A 17,456-nucleotide genomic window follows, 5' to 3' on the forward strand; every position below is an offset into this window, starting at 1 on the left:
ATGTCATGGACTTTATACGGCTGTTGTTTTTAGCTACCTAGTTATTTTGCTCTGCTTTTGATTATAGCTAGCTCTGACTTTTCTTAACTTTCATTATGGTCAGCTTCATAGATAGTAAATCTTGCTAGTACATCCGATCACTGCTTCTCTGTAGTCAGGTCTATTTCAAAATGCACATTGATTTACCTGCAAATTTTGTTTTTCTCACGATGGTCTTCCTAGCCTATGAGGTTCTGACGACACTGCCTAATGGCAACACTGATGCAGTTATAGGAGGGCTTTTGGCATCCATACTGAACAAAAATAAATGTAACCTGTTGGTCCCATGTTTCATGAGTGGAAATAGAAGATCCCAGAAATGTTCCATATGCACAAAAAGCTTATTTCTAGAAAATGTTTAAACTTGTTTAAATCAAAGAATTTCTCCTTTGCCAAGATAATCCATCCACCCGTGGCATATCAAGAAGCTGATTAAACAGCATGATCATTACATAGGTGCACCTTGTGCTGTGCACAATTAAAGGCCACACTAAAATATGAAGTTTTGTCACACAATGCCACAGATGTCTCAAATTGAGGGAGCTTGCAATTGGCATGCTGACTGCAGGAATGTCCATCAAGAGCTTTTGCAAGAAAATGGAATGTTTATTTCTCTACCATAAGCTGCCTCCAATTGTAGGGAATTTGGCAATACGTCTAACCATCCTCAACTGCAGACCACGTGTAACCATCGTCTGAGACCAGCCAGATTTGCAGAGAACCTAACATGTATTTTGTTTCTACAGGCTATTGATGAAATTTACATTGACAAGAAATGCCCCTTCACTGGAAATGTCTCCATCCGTGGTCGTATCCTCTCCGGTTAGTCTTTACATTTCCTTGCTGTTTATTGTTTTTGGTTTGGATGTAAAACAGTCAGCTTTTGTTCTCACTTTACTGCAAATAATGTTTTTCTCACAATGGTCTTCCAAGCCTTCTGGTTATGACGACAATGCCTTATGGCATTACTGATGCAACGACCCAAACCCCCTGCTCACCCTATTCAACGGTCTACTCCTATCCCTAGATCAGTGCTTAGATGTATTCAAAAATTGACCACACATTGACCTGATTCTGCCTTTTCAGGCGTGGTGACCAAGATGAAGATGCAGAGGACCATCGTCATCAGACGTGACTACCTGCATTACATCCGCAAATAGACCCGCTTTGAGAAGAGGCACAAGAACATGTCGGTCCATCTCTCACCTGCCTTCAGGTAAGAGGATCTCTGTCATACTGTTGGGCCTTTTCAACCTCTCTTCCTTGCATGTGTTTTTTCTCGCCAGGCTGTATCCAATAATTGGCTGATTGTGCCTTTCCTACTGCAAGGATGGCTGTCACTCACTGTTGCACTAAAGTTGCAGTTCTATTAAATCAGATTTGATGTTGGCTGCAAATGATGTTTTTCTCACGATGGTCTTCCAAGCCCATGTGGCTCTGACGACACTGCCTAATGGCAACACTGATGCAGTTATAGGAGGGCTTTTGGCATCCATACTGAACAAAAATATAGATGTAACCTGTTGGTCCCATGTTTCATGAGTGGAAATAAAAGATCCCAGAAATGTTCCATATGCACAAAAAGCTTATTTCTAGAAAATGTTTAAACTTGTTTAAATCAAAGGATTTCTCCTTTGCCAAGATAATCCATCCACCCGTGGCATATCAAGAAGCTGATTAAACAGCATGATCATTACATAGGTGCACCTTGTGCTGTGCACAATTAAAGGCCACACTAAAATATGAAGTTTTGTCACACAATGCCACAGATGTCTCAAATTGAGGGAGCTTGCAATTGGCATGCTGACTGCAGGAATGTCCATCAGAGCTTTTGCAAGAAAATGGAATGTTAATTTCTCTACCATAAGCTGCCTCCAATTGTAGGGAATTTGGCAATACGTCTAACCATCCTCAACTGCAGACCACGTGTAACCATCGTCTGAGACCAGCCATATTTGCAGAGAACCTAACATGTATTTTGTTTCTACAGGCTATTGATGGCATTTACATTGACAAGAAATGCCCCTTCACTGGAAATGTCTCCATCCGTGGTCGTATCCTCTCCGGTTAGTCTTTACATTTCCTTGCTGTTTATTGTTTTTGGTTTGGATGTAAAACAGTCAGCTTTTGTTCTCACTTTACTGCAAATGATGTTTTTCTCACGATGGTCTTCCAAGCCTTCTGGTTATGACGACAATGCCTTATGGCATTACTGATGCAACGACCCAAACCCCCTGCTCACCCTATTCAACGGTCTACTCCTATCCCTAGATCAGTGCTTAGATGTATTCAAAAATTGACCACACATTGACCTGATTCTGCCTTTTCAGGCGTGGTGACCAAGATGAAGATGCAGAGGACCATCGTCATCAGACGTGACTACCTGCATTACATCCGCAAATAGACCCGCTTTGAGAAGAGGCACAAGAACATGTCGGTCCATCTCTCACCTGCCTTCAGGTAAGAGGATCTCTGTCATACTGTTGAGCCTTTTCAACCTCTCTTCCTTGCATGTGTTTTTTCTCGCCAGGCTGTATCCAATAATTGGCTGATTGTGCCTTTCCTACTGCAAGGATGGCTGTCACTCACTGTTGCACTAAAGTTGCAGTTCTATTAAATCAGATTTGATGTTGGCTGCAAATGATGTTTTTCTCACGATGGTCTTCCAAGCCCATGTGGCTCTGACGACACTGCCTAATGGCAACACTGATGCAGTTATAGGAGGGCTTTTGGCATCCATACTGAACAAAAATATAGATGTAACCTGTTGGTCCCATGTTTCATGAGTGGAAATAAAAGATCCCAGAAATGTTCCATATGCACAAAAAGCTTATTTCTAGAAAATGTTTAAACTTGTTTAAATCAAAGGATTTCTCCTTTGCCAAGATAATCCATCCACCCGTTGCATATCAAGAAGCTGATTAAACAGCATGATCATTACATAGGTGCACCTTGTGCTGTGCACAATTAAAGGCCACACTAAAATATGAAGTTTTGTCACACAATGCCACAGATGTCTCAAATTGAGGGAGCTTGCAATTGGCATGCTGACTGCAGGAATGTCCATCAGAGCTTTTGCAAGAAAATTGAATGTTTATTTCTCTACCATAAGCTGCCTCCAATTGTAGGGAATTTGGCAATACGTCTAACCATCCTCAACTGCAGACCACGTGTAACCATCGTCTGAGACCAGCCAGATTTGCAGAGAACCTAACATGTATTTTGTTTCTACAGGCTATTGATGGAATTTACATTGACAAGAAATGCCCCTTCACTGGAAATGTCTCCATCCGTGGTCGTATCCTCTCCGGTTAGTCTTTACATTTCCTTGCTGTTTATTGTTTTTGGTTTGGATGTAAAACAGTCAGCTTTTGTTCTCACTTTACTGCAAATAATGTTTTTCTCACAATGGTCTTCCAAGCCTTCTGGTTATGACGACAATGCCTTATGGCATTACTGATGCAACGACCCAAACCCCCTGCTCACCCTATTCAACGTTCTACTCCTATCCCTAGATCAGTGCTTAGATGTATTCAAAAATTGACCACACATTGACCTGATTCTGCCTTTTCAGGCGTGGTGACCAAGATGAAGATGCAGAGGACCATCGTCATCAGACGTGACTACCTGCATTACATCCACAAATAGACCCGCTTTGAGAAGAGGCACAAGAACATGTCGGTCCATCTCTCACCTGCCTTCAGGTAAGAGGATCTCTGTCATACTGTTGGGCCTTTTCAACCTCTCTTCCTTGCATGTGTTTTTTCTCGCCAGGCTGTATCCAATAATTGGCTGATTGTGCCTTTCCTACTGCAAGGATGGCTGTCACTCACTGTTGCACTAAAGTTGCAGTTCTATTAAATCAGATTTGATGTTGGCTGCAAATGATGTTTTTCTCACGATGGTCTTCCAAGCCCATGTGGCTCTGACGACACTGCCTAATGGCAACACTGATGCAGTTATAGGAGGGCTTTTGGCATCCATACTGAACAAAAATATAGATGTAACCTGTTGGTCCCATGTTTCATGAGTGGAAATAAAAGATCCCAGAAATGTTCCATATGCACAAAAAGCTTATTTCTAGAAAATTTTTAAACTTGTTTAAATCAAAGGATTTCTCCTTTGCCAAGATAATCCATCCACCCGTTGCATATCAAGAAGCTGATTAAACAGCATGATCATTACATAGGTGCACCTTGTGCTGTGCACAATTAAAGGCCACACTAAAATATGAAGTTTTGTCACACAATGCCACAGATGTCTCAAATTGAGGGAGCTTGCAATTGGCATGCTGACTGCAGGAATGTCCATCAGAGCTTTTGCAAGAAAATGGAATGTTTATTTCTCTACCATAAGCTGCCTCCAATTGTAGGGAATTTGGCAATACGTCTAACCATCCTCAACTGCAGACCACGTGTAACCATCGTCTGAGACCAGCCAGATTTGCAGAGAACCTAACATGTATTTTGTTTCTACAGGCTATTGATGGAATTTACATTGACAAGAAATGCCCCTTCACTGGAAATGTCTCCATCCGTGGTCGTATCCTCTCCGGTTAGTCTTTACATTTCCTTGCTGTTTATTGTTTTTGGTTTGGATGTAAAACAGTCAGCTTTTGTTCTCACTTTACTGCAAATAATGTTTTTCTCACAATGGTCTTCCAAGACTTCTGGTTATGACGACAATGCCTTATGGCATTACTGATGCAACGACCCAAACCCCCTGCTCACCCTAGCTTAGATGTATTCAAAAATTGACCACACATTGACCTGATTCTGCCTTTTCAGGCGTGGTGACCAAGATGAAGATGCAGAGGACCATCGTCATCAGACGTGACTACCTGCATTACATCCGCAAATAGACCCGCTTTGAGAAGAGGCACAAGAACATGTCGGTCCATCTCTCACCTGCCTTCAGGTAAGAGGATCTCTGTCATACTGTTGGGCCTTTTCAACCTCTCTTCCTTGCATGTGTTTTTTCTCGCCAGGCTGTATCCAATAATTGGCTGATTGTGCCTTTCCTACTGCAAGGATGGCTGTCACTCACTGTTGCACTAAAGTTGCAGTTCTATTAAATCAGATTTGATGTTGGCTGCAAATGATGTTTTTCTCACGATGGTCTTCCAAGCCCATGTGGCTCTGACGACACTGCCTAATGGCAACACTGATGCAGTTGTTATACCAAGAAAAGCACAGCTTAATAATGATCGCGATCCATAAATCATTTTTATTTTATGTTCATATTAAAACATACAAAACCAACAAATGTCACTGCAAAAATATTCTGGGGGACAAGAGTGTTAAACGATAGAAAGCAAAGAAATGTGAAAAATATCAAAGCAATTTATTGTAGAAAAGAACCAAGGCACTGACAACTTAAAATAAGAAAGTTACCTTATTTGTTAACACATTAACAAGGTGTATAAAAAGAGCATTTGATTGAAGGATTATGGTATGGTCTGCTTTTAAATAGCCCGCCATAGAATACAGTACTTTGAACACTATGCTGAGGTAAACATCTGAGAGGACCATGTGTCTGCAGTAGAATTGCACAAACACGTACCTCCAACATCTGATCCTACGGTCACACATAAAGGATCTGACACCCCAAAATGCATACTCTAGCAAAGAGATACCATAGAGGGAGGGAGAATGATCAGATAGGAAAAAGGAGAGACTCAATGGAAGAAAAGTGCAACAGAAATAAAGCACAGCAGATTCTCATGGCTGATTTGTCATCAGTTCATAAGACTTAAGCAACAAAATGACATGCAGTGACTTATTTGTAAGACATAAAGTTCATTAAAAGATGTGCCCTGGCCGAGTCTCTACACACCTCCTTCTCTCCTGTATGTACGGTCAAGAGCCGCTCACATGTGTAGGGAACAGCGATAAGAACCATGACTCAATCCTTTGCGATGGAGGGCAGGAAAGAGGAGTGGTTGATCAGGTCCAAACGTTGCCGTTTTTCCATCCAACTCTTTTTCCTCGCCTTTTCCTTCCCCAGAAGCATCTTCCATTCACCCTCACATGTCTGACTCTACTACCCAGTCTTATGTCCCACCCCTCAATGTCCTTCTCTCAGGCTCTCCTCCCCCTCACATCCTGCGCATGACCAGCACAGTGGTAAGAACTCCAGCGAGGAACACCCCCACGGTCTGCCAGGTGGGAGTGCCAAAGTAGGAACGAATTCCCTCCTAAGAATTAGGAAGAGACACCATTGTCTTCAACCATCACCACAATTTCAAAGACATCTGTAAAAAACATGTCAATCTACTGATTAATTACCCAGCCACCCTGATCCCTAATCCAGTTGATCACATGATCTCGCAGGTAGTCTGTAGCCCAGCTGATAATGGTTCTGATGATGTCGGGGACCTTGGTGAGGAGAGAAAGACGATGCAGTCTTATTGCACAACGAAGAAGCCAACTCATCCCAAAATGTGTAAATTGCAGTTCCATTCCAAGCGCTGTGGGTTACAAAAGTGACTCTATTCTGACTGAGATGAGCCCTGTTTCCTTTGTCTAACAGAGGACAAGAGAGCACGAGAATGATTGAGAGAGAAAGGAGAGCTAAATAAAATACTACCACTCTCCACCCTCACCTTGATGACCAGCCGAGAGGCAAAGTAGAAAAGTGCCACCACCCTGCCCCAGTTGACCGTCCCATCAGAGAAGATCTCACGGGCCACTCTCATAAAAACATCATGGCTGGGCTGGAGTGCAGTATCATTTAACATACTGAAGGGGAAAACAAGAGATGCTCTGAGTATTGTACAAACTCCAGGGGTCAATTTAAAGTGAATATCTATTCAAGCAAAGAGCTGAGTCCCTTTCTAAGTCCTTGGTTTAAGATACCTTTGGAGTTGTGTATTGCCATCCAGCTCATCTCTAATCTGCTCCAGGCACAGGGCCAGTTTCTTGTGGTTGGGGTCACACAGCTCACTCCCGCCCAACTGGGTCCGTGACACTGACAACTGAGTACTGCTGTCAGCATGGCGACGAACCCGCTCGTAGATGAAACTGCGAAGAGAGGGTCCCGGGTAAATAACTAGCTCATATCGTGGACTACAGGGAAAGGTGGGTCGAACAGGCCCCCATTAACCTCGACGGGCTGGAGTGGAGCGGGTTGACAATTATGTTCCTTGGTGTCCACATCACCAACTAACTATATGGTTCAAACACACCAAGACAGTCGTGAAGAGGTCACGATAACACCTTTTCCCCTTCAGGCAACTGAAAAGATTTGGCATGGGTCCCCAGATCCTCAAAGTTCTACACCTGCACCATCTCTGCATGGTATGGCAACTGTTCGGCATCTGACCGGAAGGCACTACAGAGGGTAGGGCGTGCAATCCAGTACATCACTGGGGCCAATCTTCCTGCCATCCAGGACCTATATACTTGGTGTCAGAGGAAAGCCCCAAAAAATTGCAAAAGACTCCAGCCACCCTGGTCAGATTGTTCTCTCTGCTACAGCACAGCAAGCAGTACCGAAGCGCCAAGTCTAGGACCAAAAGGCTCCTTAACAGCTTGTACCCCCAAGCCAAAAGACTGCTGAACAATTCATCAAATGGCCACATGGACTACTTACATTGAACCATATACCTATCGGCTCTCTAAAAAGTCTGGTAGAAATCTTCTTATGGATCAGTGTCCCGTCTACAGGACAGTTGTTGCTCAATATGCATAATGTGACTACGTCGTTTTACACAACTTTCTTTCGGTACATGTCTTATACGGGCAGAAAGCTTATTCCTGTTAATGCATTGTCCAATTTACAGTAGCTATTACAGTGAATACCTATGCTATTTTGAGTGCATAACAAAACATTTATCACGGCGACAGGTTTGATACATTACTATCTGAAGGTAAGTAACGTACTTGCATGATGTAATCTTGCTCTGATTTGTCATCCTGAGGGTCCTAGAGATAACATGTAGTTTTGATAAAATCATTTCATGTCCATATAGTATGCACAGTCGATTTTATTTCCACTCGTTCAACTTGCAAAGAAAGATATCTGAAAATCGAATGCAATTGTGGTAAAGACTGACTTCAAAGAGACAACATTCAAGTTCTCTGTTCCCCACAGCCTGACTGCTGCTCACTCTGGCTCCACAACAAACCACCGCCCGGCCCTCTAGAGATGTCAATACCTAGCCAGCCTACAATTAGAGGATGGTAAGTGCTTTACAGCAGAAAGAGACTTGGGACCAGCAGCACAACATTGTGTAGAAAGGGTTTCTAAATACTTAGTGTGTACAATGTATTTCTTAACTTTGTTTGTGTTGGCTGCTAACTTGGCCCTTAAATATTTTACTGTGTTTGGAGATATTGGATCAGCATTCTTGTCACATCTCCTGTTTAGTACATTTTATGTAGGGTAGCTAATGATCCATCATGCATGACATTACTGGGAGTGTGTAAATGTGTATATTTTATTAGTATAGCATTTTTGTATGTTTACTGTAGTTAAGTGTTTACATTTGCCACTTGGGCAAATCTTGAGGGACACCTGGGTGACTTCATACTAAATGTCAGGTTGCTTACTCATTCTTGAAGTGATCAGTCTGGAACTTTGCACATACACTGTTGCCCTCTTGTGGACACCATCTAAATTACCTCCAGCTTCCTAGCTGAATGTGTGGTTTTTCTTTTCATGTCAAAGATAATGCAACAACTAAAAATATAAAGTTTTTTTCTTATCTTATACCAGATCTGTGTTCTCCTACATTAATTTCACATTTCTAAACTCAAGTGTTTCCTTTCAAATGTTATCAAGAATATGCATATCCTTGCTACAGGCAGATAGATTTGGGTATGGGAGACATTAGGGAGACATTGAAAATGGCCTGCTCTTAAGGACAAACCACACAGACAACTGGTAAAGTAAAAATGTGATTTTAAGGAACATTAACAGCTCCAATGTTTCAGGCTGTATGTACTGATTAAATTGTATTACAGCCTGATTCAAATCAGACAAATGTGAATAAAGATCTAATTCAAGAGTAAACATGAAGGTATACTCACTCTGTCAGTAATGTTCTTCCCAGTTCTAGTACCTGATCAGTTCCATTACCTGAGAACACAAAGCAGCACTGGAGTCAGTACTACCAGGACATAAACCAAGGGCAGGTAGAGGCAATTTAAGACAATGCCTATGTGTGGGTAGTCTGGCAAATACTGAATTCTTGAAGTCCTGACTGAGTCACGTGGGTAGCGTCACCCAGGTGTGGGTAGCGTCAGCCAGGTATGGGTGTCTGTCATATCGAAACTGGGCAGTCAAATATATTATGTAATGGGCTAAACATGTTTGAAATGTGACACAAAGATATTCTTGAACAAGTAGCTACTGAAGTATGCATGTCTCATGACCAGTTCAGTGTGACATTAATTCATGTAAAACAGTTAAAACACCAGCTGGCTCATTTTCAGAAGTTGACTTGTCAGCTGACATTAGTAACAGCTGGACTGGTCCAAGATGTACTGCAGTTAGGCTAGTTGTCTATGATGTTTCTAGAATGACAACAATTAAGTATGAAGTACAAAGACTCAGACTGCCACATCTGGCCCTCCCACCCCTACAGGAGGGCAGCTCCCACTCAGCCCAGTCCAAGCACTTCTGTGTCCTAGCACCCTAATGGTGGAACCAGCTTCTCTGAAAACAGCAGTCCCTGCCCATCTTCTGAAAACATCAAACCCCACCCCCAAACCCCACTAGTCTGATGAATCAGTCTAATACACGATTATGGAAAGCGCACAGTACAGCATGGAACTCTGTTCCTCTTCAAGTAACTGACGCAAGCAGTAAAATTCCATTTAATCACCTTATGGAACAGCGGGGACTGTGAAGCAACACAGGCATACACGATAACATGCGCACCAAGGAAAATGGCGCTGGAGGGGAGGGCTGCCGTTTTATCGGCTTTTCGGCCCAACCATGCTATATTTTTGTTTTGTGTTGTTTCTAACTTGTCTTGTACATAATGTTGCTGCTACCGTCTCTTATGACTGAAAAGAGCTTCTGGACACCAGAACTGGGATTACTCACCTCAAATTGGACGAGTAGTTATTTTTTAATGAGTCTGACGCGAGTGATTTTCTGCAAACACCCGACCAGTCCCCAATCCCCGTGATTCGCTGGAGAAGGAAACTGAGATTTTGAGGCAAAAGATCAGGGTGCCTTGCGAGGATCAGGCGACGAGTGGCTAATCTGCCCTTGCCTTCCATCCTGCTGGCTAATGTTCAATTGCTGGAAAATAAATGGGATGAACTGAAACCACGTATATCCTACCAACAGGACATTAACTAATATCTTATGTTTCACCGAGTCGTGGCTGAAGGACGACATTAAGAACACACAACTGGTGGGTTATACACTATCGTCGGGACAGAACAGCAGCTTCTGGTAAGACACTGTGCGGGGGCCTATGCATATTTGTAAACAATAGCTGGTGCACGATATATAAGGAAGTCTCAATGTTTTGCTCGCCTGAGATAGAGTATTTCGTGATAAGCTGTTGACCACACTATCTACCTAGAGTTATCTGTATTTTTCGTAGCCGTCTACATACCACCACAGACTGATGTTGGCACTAAAACCACACTCAATGAGCTGTATTCCGCCATAAGCAAACAGGAAAACACTCACCCAGAGGTGGTGCTCCTAGTAGCCGGGGACTTTAATGCAGGGAAACTTAAATCAGTTTTACCTCATTTCTATCAGCATGTTAAATGTGCAACCAGAGGGGGAAAAAAATTCTAGACCACCTTTATTCCACACACACGTGTACAAAGCTCTCCCTCCATTTCGCAAATCTGACCATAACTATCCTCCTGATTCCTGCTTACAAGCAAAAATGTAAGCAGGAAGCACCAGTGACTTGGTCTATAAAAAAGTAGTCAGATGAAGCAGATGCTAAACTACAGGACTGTTTTGCTAGCACAGACTGGAATATGTTCCGGGATTCTTCTGATGGCATTGAAGAGTAGGTCACATCAGTCACTGGCTTTATCAATAAGTGCATCCAGTACGTCGTCTCCACAGTGACTATACGTACATACCCCAACCAGAAGCCATGGAATACTGGCAACATTCGCACTAAGCTAAAGCTACTCGGACTAACCCGGAAGATAAGAAATCCTGCTATGCCCTCCGACGAACCATCAAACAGGCAAAGCGTCAATACAGGACTAAGATCGAATTGTACTACACCGGTTCCGACACTTGTCGGATATGGCAGGGCTTGTAACTATTACAGACTACAAAGGGAAGCACAGCCGAGAGCTGCCCAGTGACATAAGCCTACCAGACGAGCTAAATAACTTCTATGCTCACTTCAAGGCAAGTAACACTGAAACAGGCATCAGCTGTTCCGGACAACTGTGTGATCACGCTCTCCGCAGCCGATGTCAGTAAGACCTTTAAACAGGTCCACATTCACAAGGCCGCAGGGCCAGACGGATTACCAGGACATGTTCTCCGAGCATGCGCTGACCAACTGGCAAGTGTCTTCACTGACATTTTCAACTTCTCCCTGTCTGAGTCTGTAATACCAACATGTTTCAAGCAGACCACCATAGTCCCTGTGCCCAAGAACACTTAAGGTAACCTGCCTAAATGACTACCGACCTGTAGCACTCACATCTATAGCCATGAAATGCTTACATCAACACCATTATCCCAGAAACCCTAAACCCACTCCAATTTGCATACTGCACCAACAGATCTACAGATGATGCAATCGCTATTGCACTCCGCATTGCCCTTTTCCACCTGGACAAAAGAAACACCTATGTGAGAATACTATTTATTGACTACAGCTCAGCGTTCAACACCATAGTGCCCTCAATGCTCATCACTAAGCTAAGGACCTTGGGACTAAACACCTCTCTCTGCAACGGGATCCAGGACTTCCTGACGGGCCACCCCCAGGTGTTAAGGGTAGCAAACAACACATCCGCCCCGCTGATCCTCAACACAGGGGCCCCTCAGGGGTGCGTGCTCAAATCCCTCCTGTACTCCCTGTTCACTCTTGACTGCACGGCCAGGCACAACTCCAACACCATCATTAAGTTTGCTGATGACAACCTGATCACCGACAACACAGCATACCTCTCCCTATATGGCCCGGTACATCAGAAGGGCCAAGCTTCCTGCCTTCCAGGACCTCTATACCAGGCGGTGTCAGAGGAAGGCCCTAAAAATTGCCTAAGACTCCAGCCACCCTAGTCATAGACTGATCTCTCTGCTTCCGCACGGCAAGCAGTACCAAAGCGCCAAGTCTAGGTCCAAGAGGTTTCTACCCCCAAGCCATAAGACTCCTGAACAGCTAATCAAACGGCTACTTGCATTGCCGCTCTCTCTTCTTGCCCCCCTCTCTTCTATGCTGCTGTTACTCTTATCTATGCATAGTCACTAACTCTACCTACATATTACCTCAACATTGTTATTTACTGCTGCTTTTTAATTTGTTATTCTTCTCTTACTTTTGGGGGAGGGGGGGGGGGTAATTTCTTAACTGCATTGTTGGTTAAGGGCTTGTAAGTAAGCATTTCACCTGTTGTATTTGACGCATGTGACAAATACAATTTGATTTGACTCTGTACACATGGATTTTGGACTGTATATATGTGGTAGTGGTGGAGTAGGGGCCGGAGGGCACACAGTGTGTCGCGAAATCTGTGAATGTATTATGTTTTTAAAGGCTGACTGGCTCTCGTTCAGGCAAATGAGAAATAAGTGCACTCAGGCTATCCAGAAGGCCAAAGTCAATTACTTTAAGGAGCAGTTCTCTCTCTCTGGGTCTAACCCCAAGAAGTTCTAGAAAACTGTTAAAGACCTGGAGAATTAACCCTCCTCTCACAGCTGCCCATGTCCCTTAAAGTTGATGTGGTTGTTACTGACAAGAAGCACATGGCTGAGCTCTTTAATCACCACTTCATTAAGTCAGGATTCCTATTTGACTCAGCCATGCCTTCTTGCCCATCCAACATTTCCTTGTCTGCCACCCCTTCTAATGCGACTGTCCCCGATGCTTCTCCCTCTTTTTCCCCTGCCCTGCTACAAAGTTTCTCCCTGCAGACAGTCACCGAGTCCGAGGTGCTAGAGGAGCAACTGAAACTTGACCCCCAAAAAAACATCTAGGTTAGATGGTTTAGACCCTTCAGGCCAAGCCCTTTCTGGGGGGGTTCCCATTGCTTGGAAGGCAGCCACGATTCATAAGCTGATCCTAAATGTTATAGGCCTTTTTCTATTTTGCCCTGTTTAACAAAAGTGTTGGGAAAACTTGTCAATAATCAACTGACTGGCTTTATTTTTATTTACCCCCTTTTCGTGGTATCCAATTGTTAGTAGTTACAATCTTGTCTCAATCTAGTGAAAACGAAGCCACTCCTCTGTTACCATTTTATATTTGGGCTCCTGAGTGGCGCAGTGGTCAAAGGCACTGCATCTCAATGCAAGCGGCGTGACTACAGTCCCTGGTTCGAATCCCCTGATTCAGAATATACAATATTCATTGTCATGGCATGCTTGGTTCAATAGCTATTGACGAGTGAAAACCGAATATCCAACATAAAACAAATGATTGGGCTGTCGCAGTTGTAAATAACTTGTTCTCAACTAGCCTACCTAGTTAAATACATTTTATATATATATATGTACACACACACACATTGTTTATTACTGACTATCACATACAGGATTTTAAGCTAGCTTGATGAGAAGGAAACAAGTTAACACTTTCCCCCAGTTGAACAGCTAGAAAACAATAATGTAGCTTTCCTAGATAGTTTACCAAGTTATGTGTAAGGGCTGGGTGTTATGTTAGCTCGACACGCCTGGGTCCAACCGGCAACAAACAATAGGTTCGTGACAAATACTTTTCGTTCCGGCTCACGATAATTACGATATCAGTACCATGGTTCCGTATCGATTGTGTTTATCATAGTCATGTCATTTACCTGAATCGCCTCCTCTCGACAGCTCTGCCATCTTGTACTAAGATTACTTTGATTCTGCTTCCGCCTGCAGTCATGTGACATAATTCCAGTTTGCAAGAGCACTTTGTAGAAGGCCAATAATATTTACGAGTAGTCAATTTACAAAATACTTAAACTACAGCAAGTTTAATTAGCAATAAATACAAATATTTTGACACATGGAATCCAACGTTCCGCTTCGCCCTTTCTTAGACGTCATATCCTGTCCTTTCTGACTTCTGTCCGTCGCGCGCATGCTTAGTTCTCTTTACGACTCGGCTGGCAAAGATGGCGGACGCACAAGTACGTTCAGCAAAACAGCGTGGTGAAATTAATGTGCTTTTTAGATAGAAAAATGAACATAATGCCATTGTAGCCTACAATAAATAACGTTTGTTAAGCGAAAAGCATGCGATTGAAGTAGACTGGGCCCTTAACGGTATTATCTACTTCGACTTTCACGTTCCAGGCCCTGTGCTGTGTGGTGAGCTTTGTCGGAGATCCAGTAGGAAGTTTTCTAACTAGGCCTTTACAGCATTGGGAGTATGCTTCATCTGTAGTTGATAATCGAAGTATATTGATTTATGGCAGAGTTGATAACTAAAACATGTCATTGCTAGATAAATGTATGCGCGAGGAGCTTAGCGTACTGCAAAAGCTATAGCAGTTAAGTTAGTTTATACGCGAATTTAGCTAGCTAGCCAGATCACCCGTTAGTTGACTAAACTCAGCGGTCCTCTTTCTCAACTTGTATATTCCAAATGTTATAGACTTTTATGGATATTGTTTAGCTAGCTACCTAGTTATTCAGAACTTTCATTATGGTCAGCTTCATAGATTGTAAGTCTTGCTAGTGCATCCTGTCTGATCTACTGCTTCTTTAGTAGCGTCTATTTCAAAATGCACATCGATTTACCTGCACATGATGTTTTTCTCACGATGGTCTTCCTAGCCTATGAGGTTCTGACGACACTGCCTAATGGCAACACTGATGCAGTGTAACTTGAAACAGGGTCTTTTCAGATCCATGATGGAGCGACGGGTTAGGCTCTGCATAGATCGGTTTTTGACCGGGTGTTATGTATTTTCCCCACAGACGGAGAGGGCTTATCAGAAGCAGCCAACCATCTTCCAGAACAAGAAGCGTGTTCTGGTTGGTGAAGGTGGCAAGGAGGCCAAGGAGAAGCTCCCACGCTACCACAAGAGTGTTGGGCTAGGCTTTAAAACTCCAAGAGAGGTAACTTACCCAACAACCTAAACTATGGTTCATAGTTGGTTCATCTTTGAATAGAGCCTTGTATCTAGTGGTCAATTAGCTTGTATGGTTAACTGCTCTTTGCAAGCTGCAAATGATGTTTTTCTCACGATGGTCTTCCAAGCCTGTGGCTCTGACGACACTGCCTAATGGCAACACTGATGCAGTTATAGGAGGGCTTTTGGCATCCATACTGAACAAAAATATAGATGTAACCTGTTGGTCCGATGTTTCATGAGTGGAAATAAAAGATCTCAGAAATGTTCCATATGCACAAAAAGCTTATTTCCATAAAATGTTGTTCGCAAACTTGTTTACATCCCTGTTAGTGAGGATTTATCATTTGGCAAGATAATACATCCACCCGTGGCATATCAAGAAGCCGATTAAATGACATTATTACACAGGTGCACCTTGTGCTGTGCACAATTAAAGGCCACGCTAAAATAGGATGTTTTGTCACACAATGCCACAGATGTCTGAAATTGAGGGAGCTTGCAATTGGCATGCTGACTGCAGGAATGTCCACCAGAGCTTTTGCGAGAAAATAGAATGTTAATTTCTCTACCATAAACTGCCTCCAACGTCGTTGTAGAGAATTTGGCAATACATCTAACCAGCCTCAACTGCAGACCATGTGTAACCATTGTCTGAGACCAGCCACCCTGACAGCTGAAACGGGTATTTCTGGCCAAAGCCCTTTTGTGGGGGAAACTTTCTGGGTCTGGCTCCCCAGTGGGTGGGTCCTTGCCCACCCATGGCTGTGCCCCTGCCCATTCATGTGAAATCCAAAGACTGGGGCCTAAAAATTTTTCAATCGACTTATTGCCTTATGTACTCAACCTCAGTAAAATCATTAATTGTTGAATGTTGGATTTATTTTTGTATTTGTTACCTGGGTTTTGGAAGGATTTGCAGAGAACCTAACATATTTTGTTTCTACAGGCTATTGATGGCACTTACATTGACAAGAAATGCCCCTTCACTGGAAATGTCTCCATCCGTGGTCGTATCCTCTCCGGTTAGTCTTTACATTTCCTTGCTGTTTATTGTTTTTGGTTTGGATGTAAAACAGTCAGCTTTTGTTTTCTCACTTTACTGCAAATGATGTTTTTCTCACGATGGTCTTCCAAGCCTTCTGGTTATGACGACAATGCCTTATGGCATTACTGATGCAACGACCCAAACCCCCTGCTCACCCTATTCAACGGTCTACTCCTATCCCTAGATCAGTGCTTAGATGTATTCTAAGATTGACCACACATTGACCCGATTCTGCCTTTTCAGGCGTGGTGACCAAGATGAAGATGCAGAGGACCATCGTCATCAGACGTGACTACCTGCATTACATCCGCAAATACAACCGCTTTGAGAAGAGGCACAAGAACATGTCGGTCCATCTCTCACCTGCCTTCAGGTAAGAGGATCTCTGTCATACTGTTGAGCCTTTCCAACCTCTCTTCCTTCCGTGTGTTTTTTCTGACCAGGCTGTATCCAATAATTGGCTCATTGTGCCTTTCCTACTGCAAGGGTAGTAGTTCTATTAAATCAGATTTGATGTTGGCTGCAAATGATGTTTTTCTCACGATGGTCTTCCAAGCCCATGTGGCTCTGACGACACTGCCTAATGGCAACACTGATGCAGTTTGGCCTACCTATCACATGAGATGGCACATTGGTTGATGTTGTCATACCCCCAAAAGCAGTGCCTCGGTCACTTCAGGATTATGCTCCAATAATTCCCTCCTTTTCTCTGCAGAGATGTCTCCGTCGGAGACATTGTTACCGTCGGAGAGTGCCGACCCCTCAGCAAGACTGTGAGGTTCAACGTCCTCAAGGTCACAAAGGCCGCTGGAGCGAAGAAGCAGTTCCAGAAGTTCTAATCTAGGATGTGCAGGAGATGAGACCAATTGACAGGAAGGCTTTCTTTCTAGGCTGACCTGTTCTGTTGTATCTGAAATAAAGAATGTTCTGTATCTTGGTCTTCTAGCCTGTCTTTTGTAAAATAATTGTAGTGGCTGAGGCTGACTTACTGTTCGTTCTGCTGGACAGTTCTTTCCGTCTCCAACCACAGGGCCATTTGTCCATCTTCTTTAAAGCCTGAGTTTTTCTTGGAAGTAATGATACTCCAGTTCAGTGAGCTAGCTGCTCCACAAATGTATAGGTTCTTACATAAA

At 43.3% G+C, this 17,456-nt stretch overlaps 2 protein-coding genes and 13 non-coding genes across 16 annotated transcripts; 14 read left to right on the plus strand and 1 right to left on the minus strand.

Moving 5' to 3' along the window:
* The first annotated feature begins 187 nt into the window (after positions 1-187).
* LOC139365341 (small nucleolar RNA SNORD35) lies at positions 188-271 on the plus strand. Its single transcript, XR_011626628.1, has one exon. It is a non-coding gene; the product is annotated as a small nucleolar RNA SNORD35 (small nucleolar RNA).
* A 666-nt stretch (positions 272-937) lies between these two features.
* On the plus strand, positions 938-1,020 carry LOC139365338 (small nucleolar RNA SNORD35). The gene has a single exon (XR_011626625.1). It is a non-coding gene; the product is annotated as a small nucleolar RNA SNORD35 (small nucleolar RNA).
* A 410-nt stretch (positions 1,021-1,430) lies between these two features.
* LOC139365331 (small nucleolar RNA SNORD35) lies at positions 1,431-1,514 on the plus strand. The gene has a single exon (XR_011626618.1). It is a non-coding gene; the product is annotated as a small nucleolar RNA SNORD35 (small nucleolar RNA).
* Positions 1,515-2,181: 667 nt separating this feature from the next.
* On the plus strand, positions 2,182-2,264 carry LOC139365328 (small nucleolar RNA SNORD35). Its single transcript, XR_011626615.1, has one exon. It is a non-coding gene; the product is annotated as a small nucleolar RNA SNORD35 (small nucleolar RNA).
* A 410-nt stretch (positions 2,265-2,674) lies between these two features.
* On the plus strand, positions 2,675-2,758 carry LOC139365333 (small nucleolar RNA SNORD35). The gene has a single exon (XR_011626620.1). It is a non-coding gene; the product is annotated as a small nucleolar RNA SNORD35 (small nucleolar RNA).
* Positions 2,759-3,425: 667 nt separating this feature from the next.
* On the plus strand, positions 3,426-3,508 carry LOC139365339 (small nucleolar RNA SNORD35). Its single transcript, XR_011626626.1, has one exon. It is a non-coding gene; the product is annotated as a small nucleolar RNA SNORD35 (small nucleolar RNA).
* Positions 3,509-3,618: 110 nt separating this feature from the next.
* Positions 3,619-17,255, plus strand: LOC139364701 (small ribosomal subunit protein uS17). Of its 2 annotated transcripts, XM_071101680.1 has the most exons (8): positions 3,619-3,743; positions 4,518-4,593; positions 4,827-4,956; positions 8,134-8,222; positions 15,121-15,261; positions 16,225-16,300; positions 16,567-16,696; positions 17,039-17,255. In XM_071101680.1, the coding sequence occupies exons 4-8, from the start codon at positions 8,220-8,222 to the stop codon at positions 17,160-17,162; spliced, it is 474 nt and encodes a 157-aa protein (XP_070957781.1). In that variant the 5' UTR covers positions 3,619-3,743; positions 4,518-4,593; positions 4,827-4,956; positions 8,134-8,219; the 3' UTR covers positions 17,163-17,255. The 2 variants fall into 2 exon arrangements, with proteins under 2 accessions (XP_070957781.1, XP_070957780.1); XM_071101679.1 differs by lacking the exons at positions 3,619-3,743; positions 4,518-4,593; positions 4,827-4,956; positions 8,134-8,222 and adding an exon at positions 14,284-14,327.
* Positions 3,919-4,002, plus strand: LOC139365334 (small nucleolar RNA SNORD35). The gene has a single exon (XR_011626621.1). It is a non-coding gene; the product is annotated as a small nucleolar RNA SNORD35 (small nucleolar RNA).
* On the plus strand, positions 4,670-4,752 carry LOC139365340 (small nucleolar RNA SNORD35). Its single transcript, XR_011626627.1, has one exon. It is a non-coding gene; the product is annotated as a small nucleolar RNA SNORD35 (small nucleolar RNA).
* Positions 5,000-14,281, minus strand: LOC139364700 (apoptosis regulator BAX-like). Its single transcript, XM_071101678.1, has 6 exons — positions 14,007-14,281; positions 9,072-9,120; positions 6,897-7,061; positions 6,644-6,779; positions 6,327-6,416; positions 5,000-6,235 (listed from the first exon to the last, which is right to left on the minus strand). Exons 1-6 carry the CDS (start codon positions 14,035-14,037, stop codon positions 6,137-6,139), a joined length of 570 nt encoding a protein of 189 aa, XP_070957779.1. The 5' UTR covers positions 14,038-14,281; the 3' UTR covers positions 5,000-6,136.
* LOC139365336 (small nucleolar RNA SNORD35) lies at positions 5,132-5,215 on the plus strand. The gene has a single exon (XR_011626623.1). It is a non-coding gene; the product is annotated as a small nucleolar RNA SNORD35 (small nucleolar RNA).
* LOC139365330 (small nucleolar RNA SNORD35) lies at positions 14,942-15,025 on the plus strand. Its single transcript, XR_011626617.1, has one exon. It is a non-coding gene; the product is annotated as a small nucleolar RNA SNORD35 (small nucleolar RNA).
* LOC139365337 (small nucleolar RNA SNORD35) lies at positions 15,369-15,450 on the plus strand. Its single transcript, XR_011626624.1, has one exon. It is a non-coding gene; the product is annotated as a small nucleolar RNA SNORD35 (small nucleolar RNA).
* LOC139365329 (small nucleolar RNA SNORD35) lies at positions 16,379-16,461 on the plus strand. Its single transcript, XR_011626616.1, has one exon. It is a non-coding gene; the product is annotated as a small nucleolar RNA SNORD35 (small nucleolar RNA).
* On the plus strand, positions 16,845-16,928 carry LOC139365335 (small nucleolar RNA SNORD35). The gene has a single exon (XR_011626622.1). It is a non-coding gene; the product is annotated as a small nucleolar RNA SNORD35 (small nucleolar RNA).
* Positions 17,256-17,456: the final 201 nt, after the last annotated feature.

The sequence above is a fragment of the Oncorhynchus clarkii genome, chromosome 13 (genome assembly GCF_045791955.1).
Source record: "Oncorhynchus clarkii lewisi isolate Uvic-CL-2024 chromosome 13, UVic_Ocla_1.0, whole genome shotgun sequence".
Taxonomy (NCBI): Eukaryota; Metazoa; Chordata; class Actinopteri; order Salmoniformes; family Salmonidae; genus Oncorhynchus; species Oncorhynchus clarkii.

What these genes read in the sequence shown, in the direction of transcription:
- LOC139364700 (XM_071101678.1), bottom strand. Translation starts at nt 14,037, where the DNA reads ATGGCAGAGCTGTCGAGAGGAGGCGATTCAG. An exon ending in GTCGAGAGGAGGCGATTCAG is followed by an intron (nt 9,121 to 14,006) that starts GTAAATGACATG and finishes TTGTGTTCTCAG; the next exon opens with GTAATGGAACTGATCAGGTA. An exon ending in GGCAATACACAACTCCAAAG is followed by an intron (nt 6,780 to 6,896) that starts GTATCTTAAACC and finishes TTTCCCCTTCAG; the next exon opens with TATGTTAAATGATACTGCAC.
- LOC139364701 (XM_071101679.1), top strand. An exon ending in GCTTTAAAACTCCAAGAGAG is followed by an intron (nt 15,262 to 16,224) that starts GTAACTTACCCA and finishes TTGTTTCTACAG; the next exon opens with GCTATTGATGGCACTTACAT. An exon ending in CATCTCTCACCTGCCTTCAG is followed by an intron (nt 16,697 to 17,038) that starts GTAAGAGGATCT and finishes TTTTCTCTGCAG; the next exon opens with AGATGTCTCCGTCGGAGACA.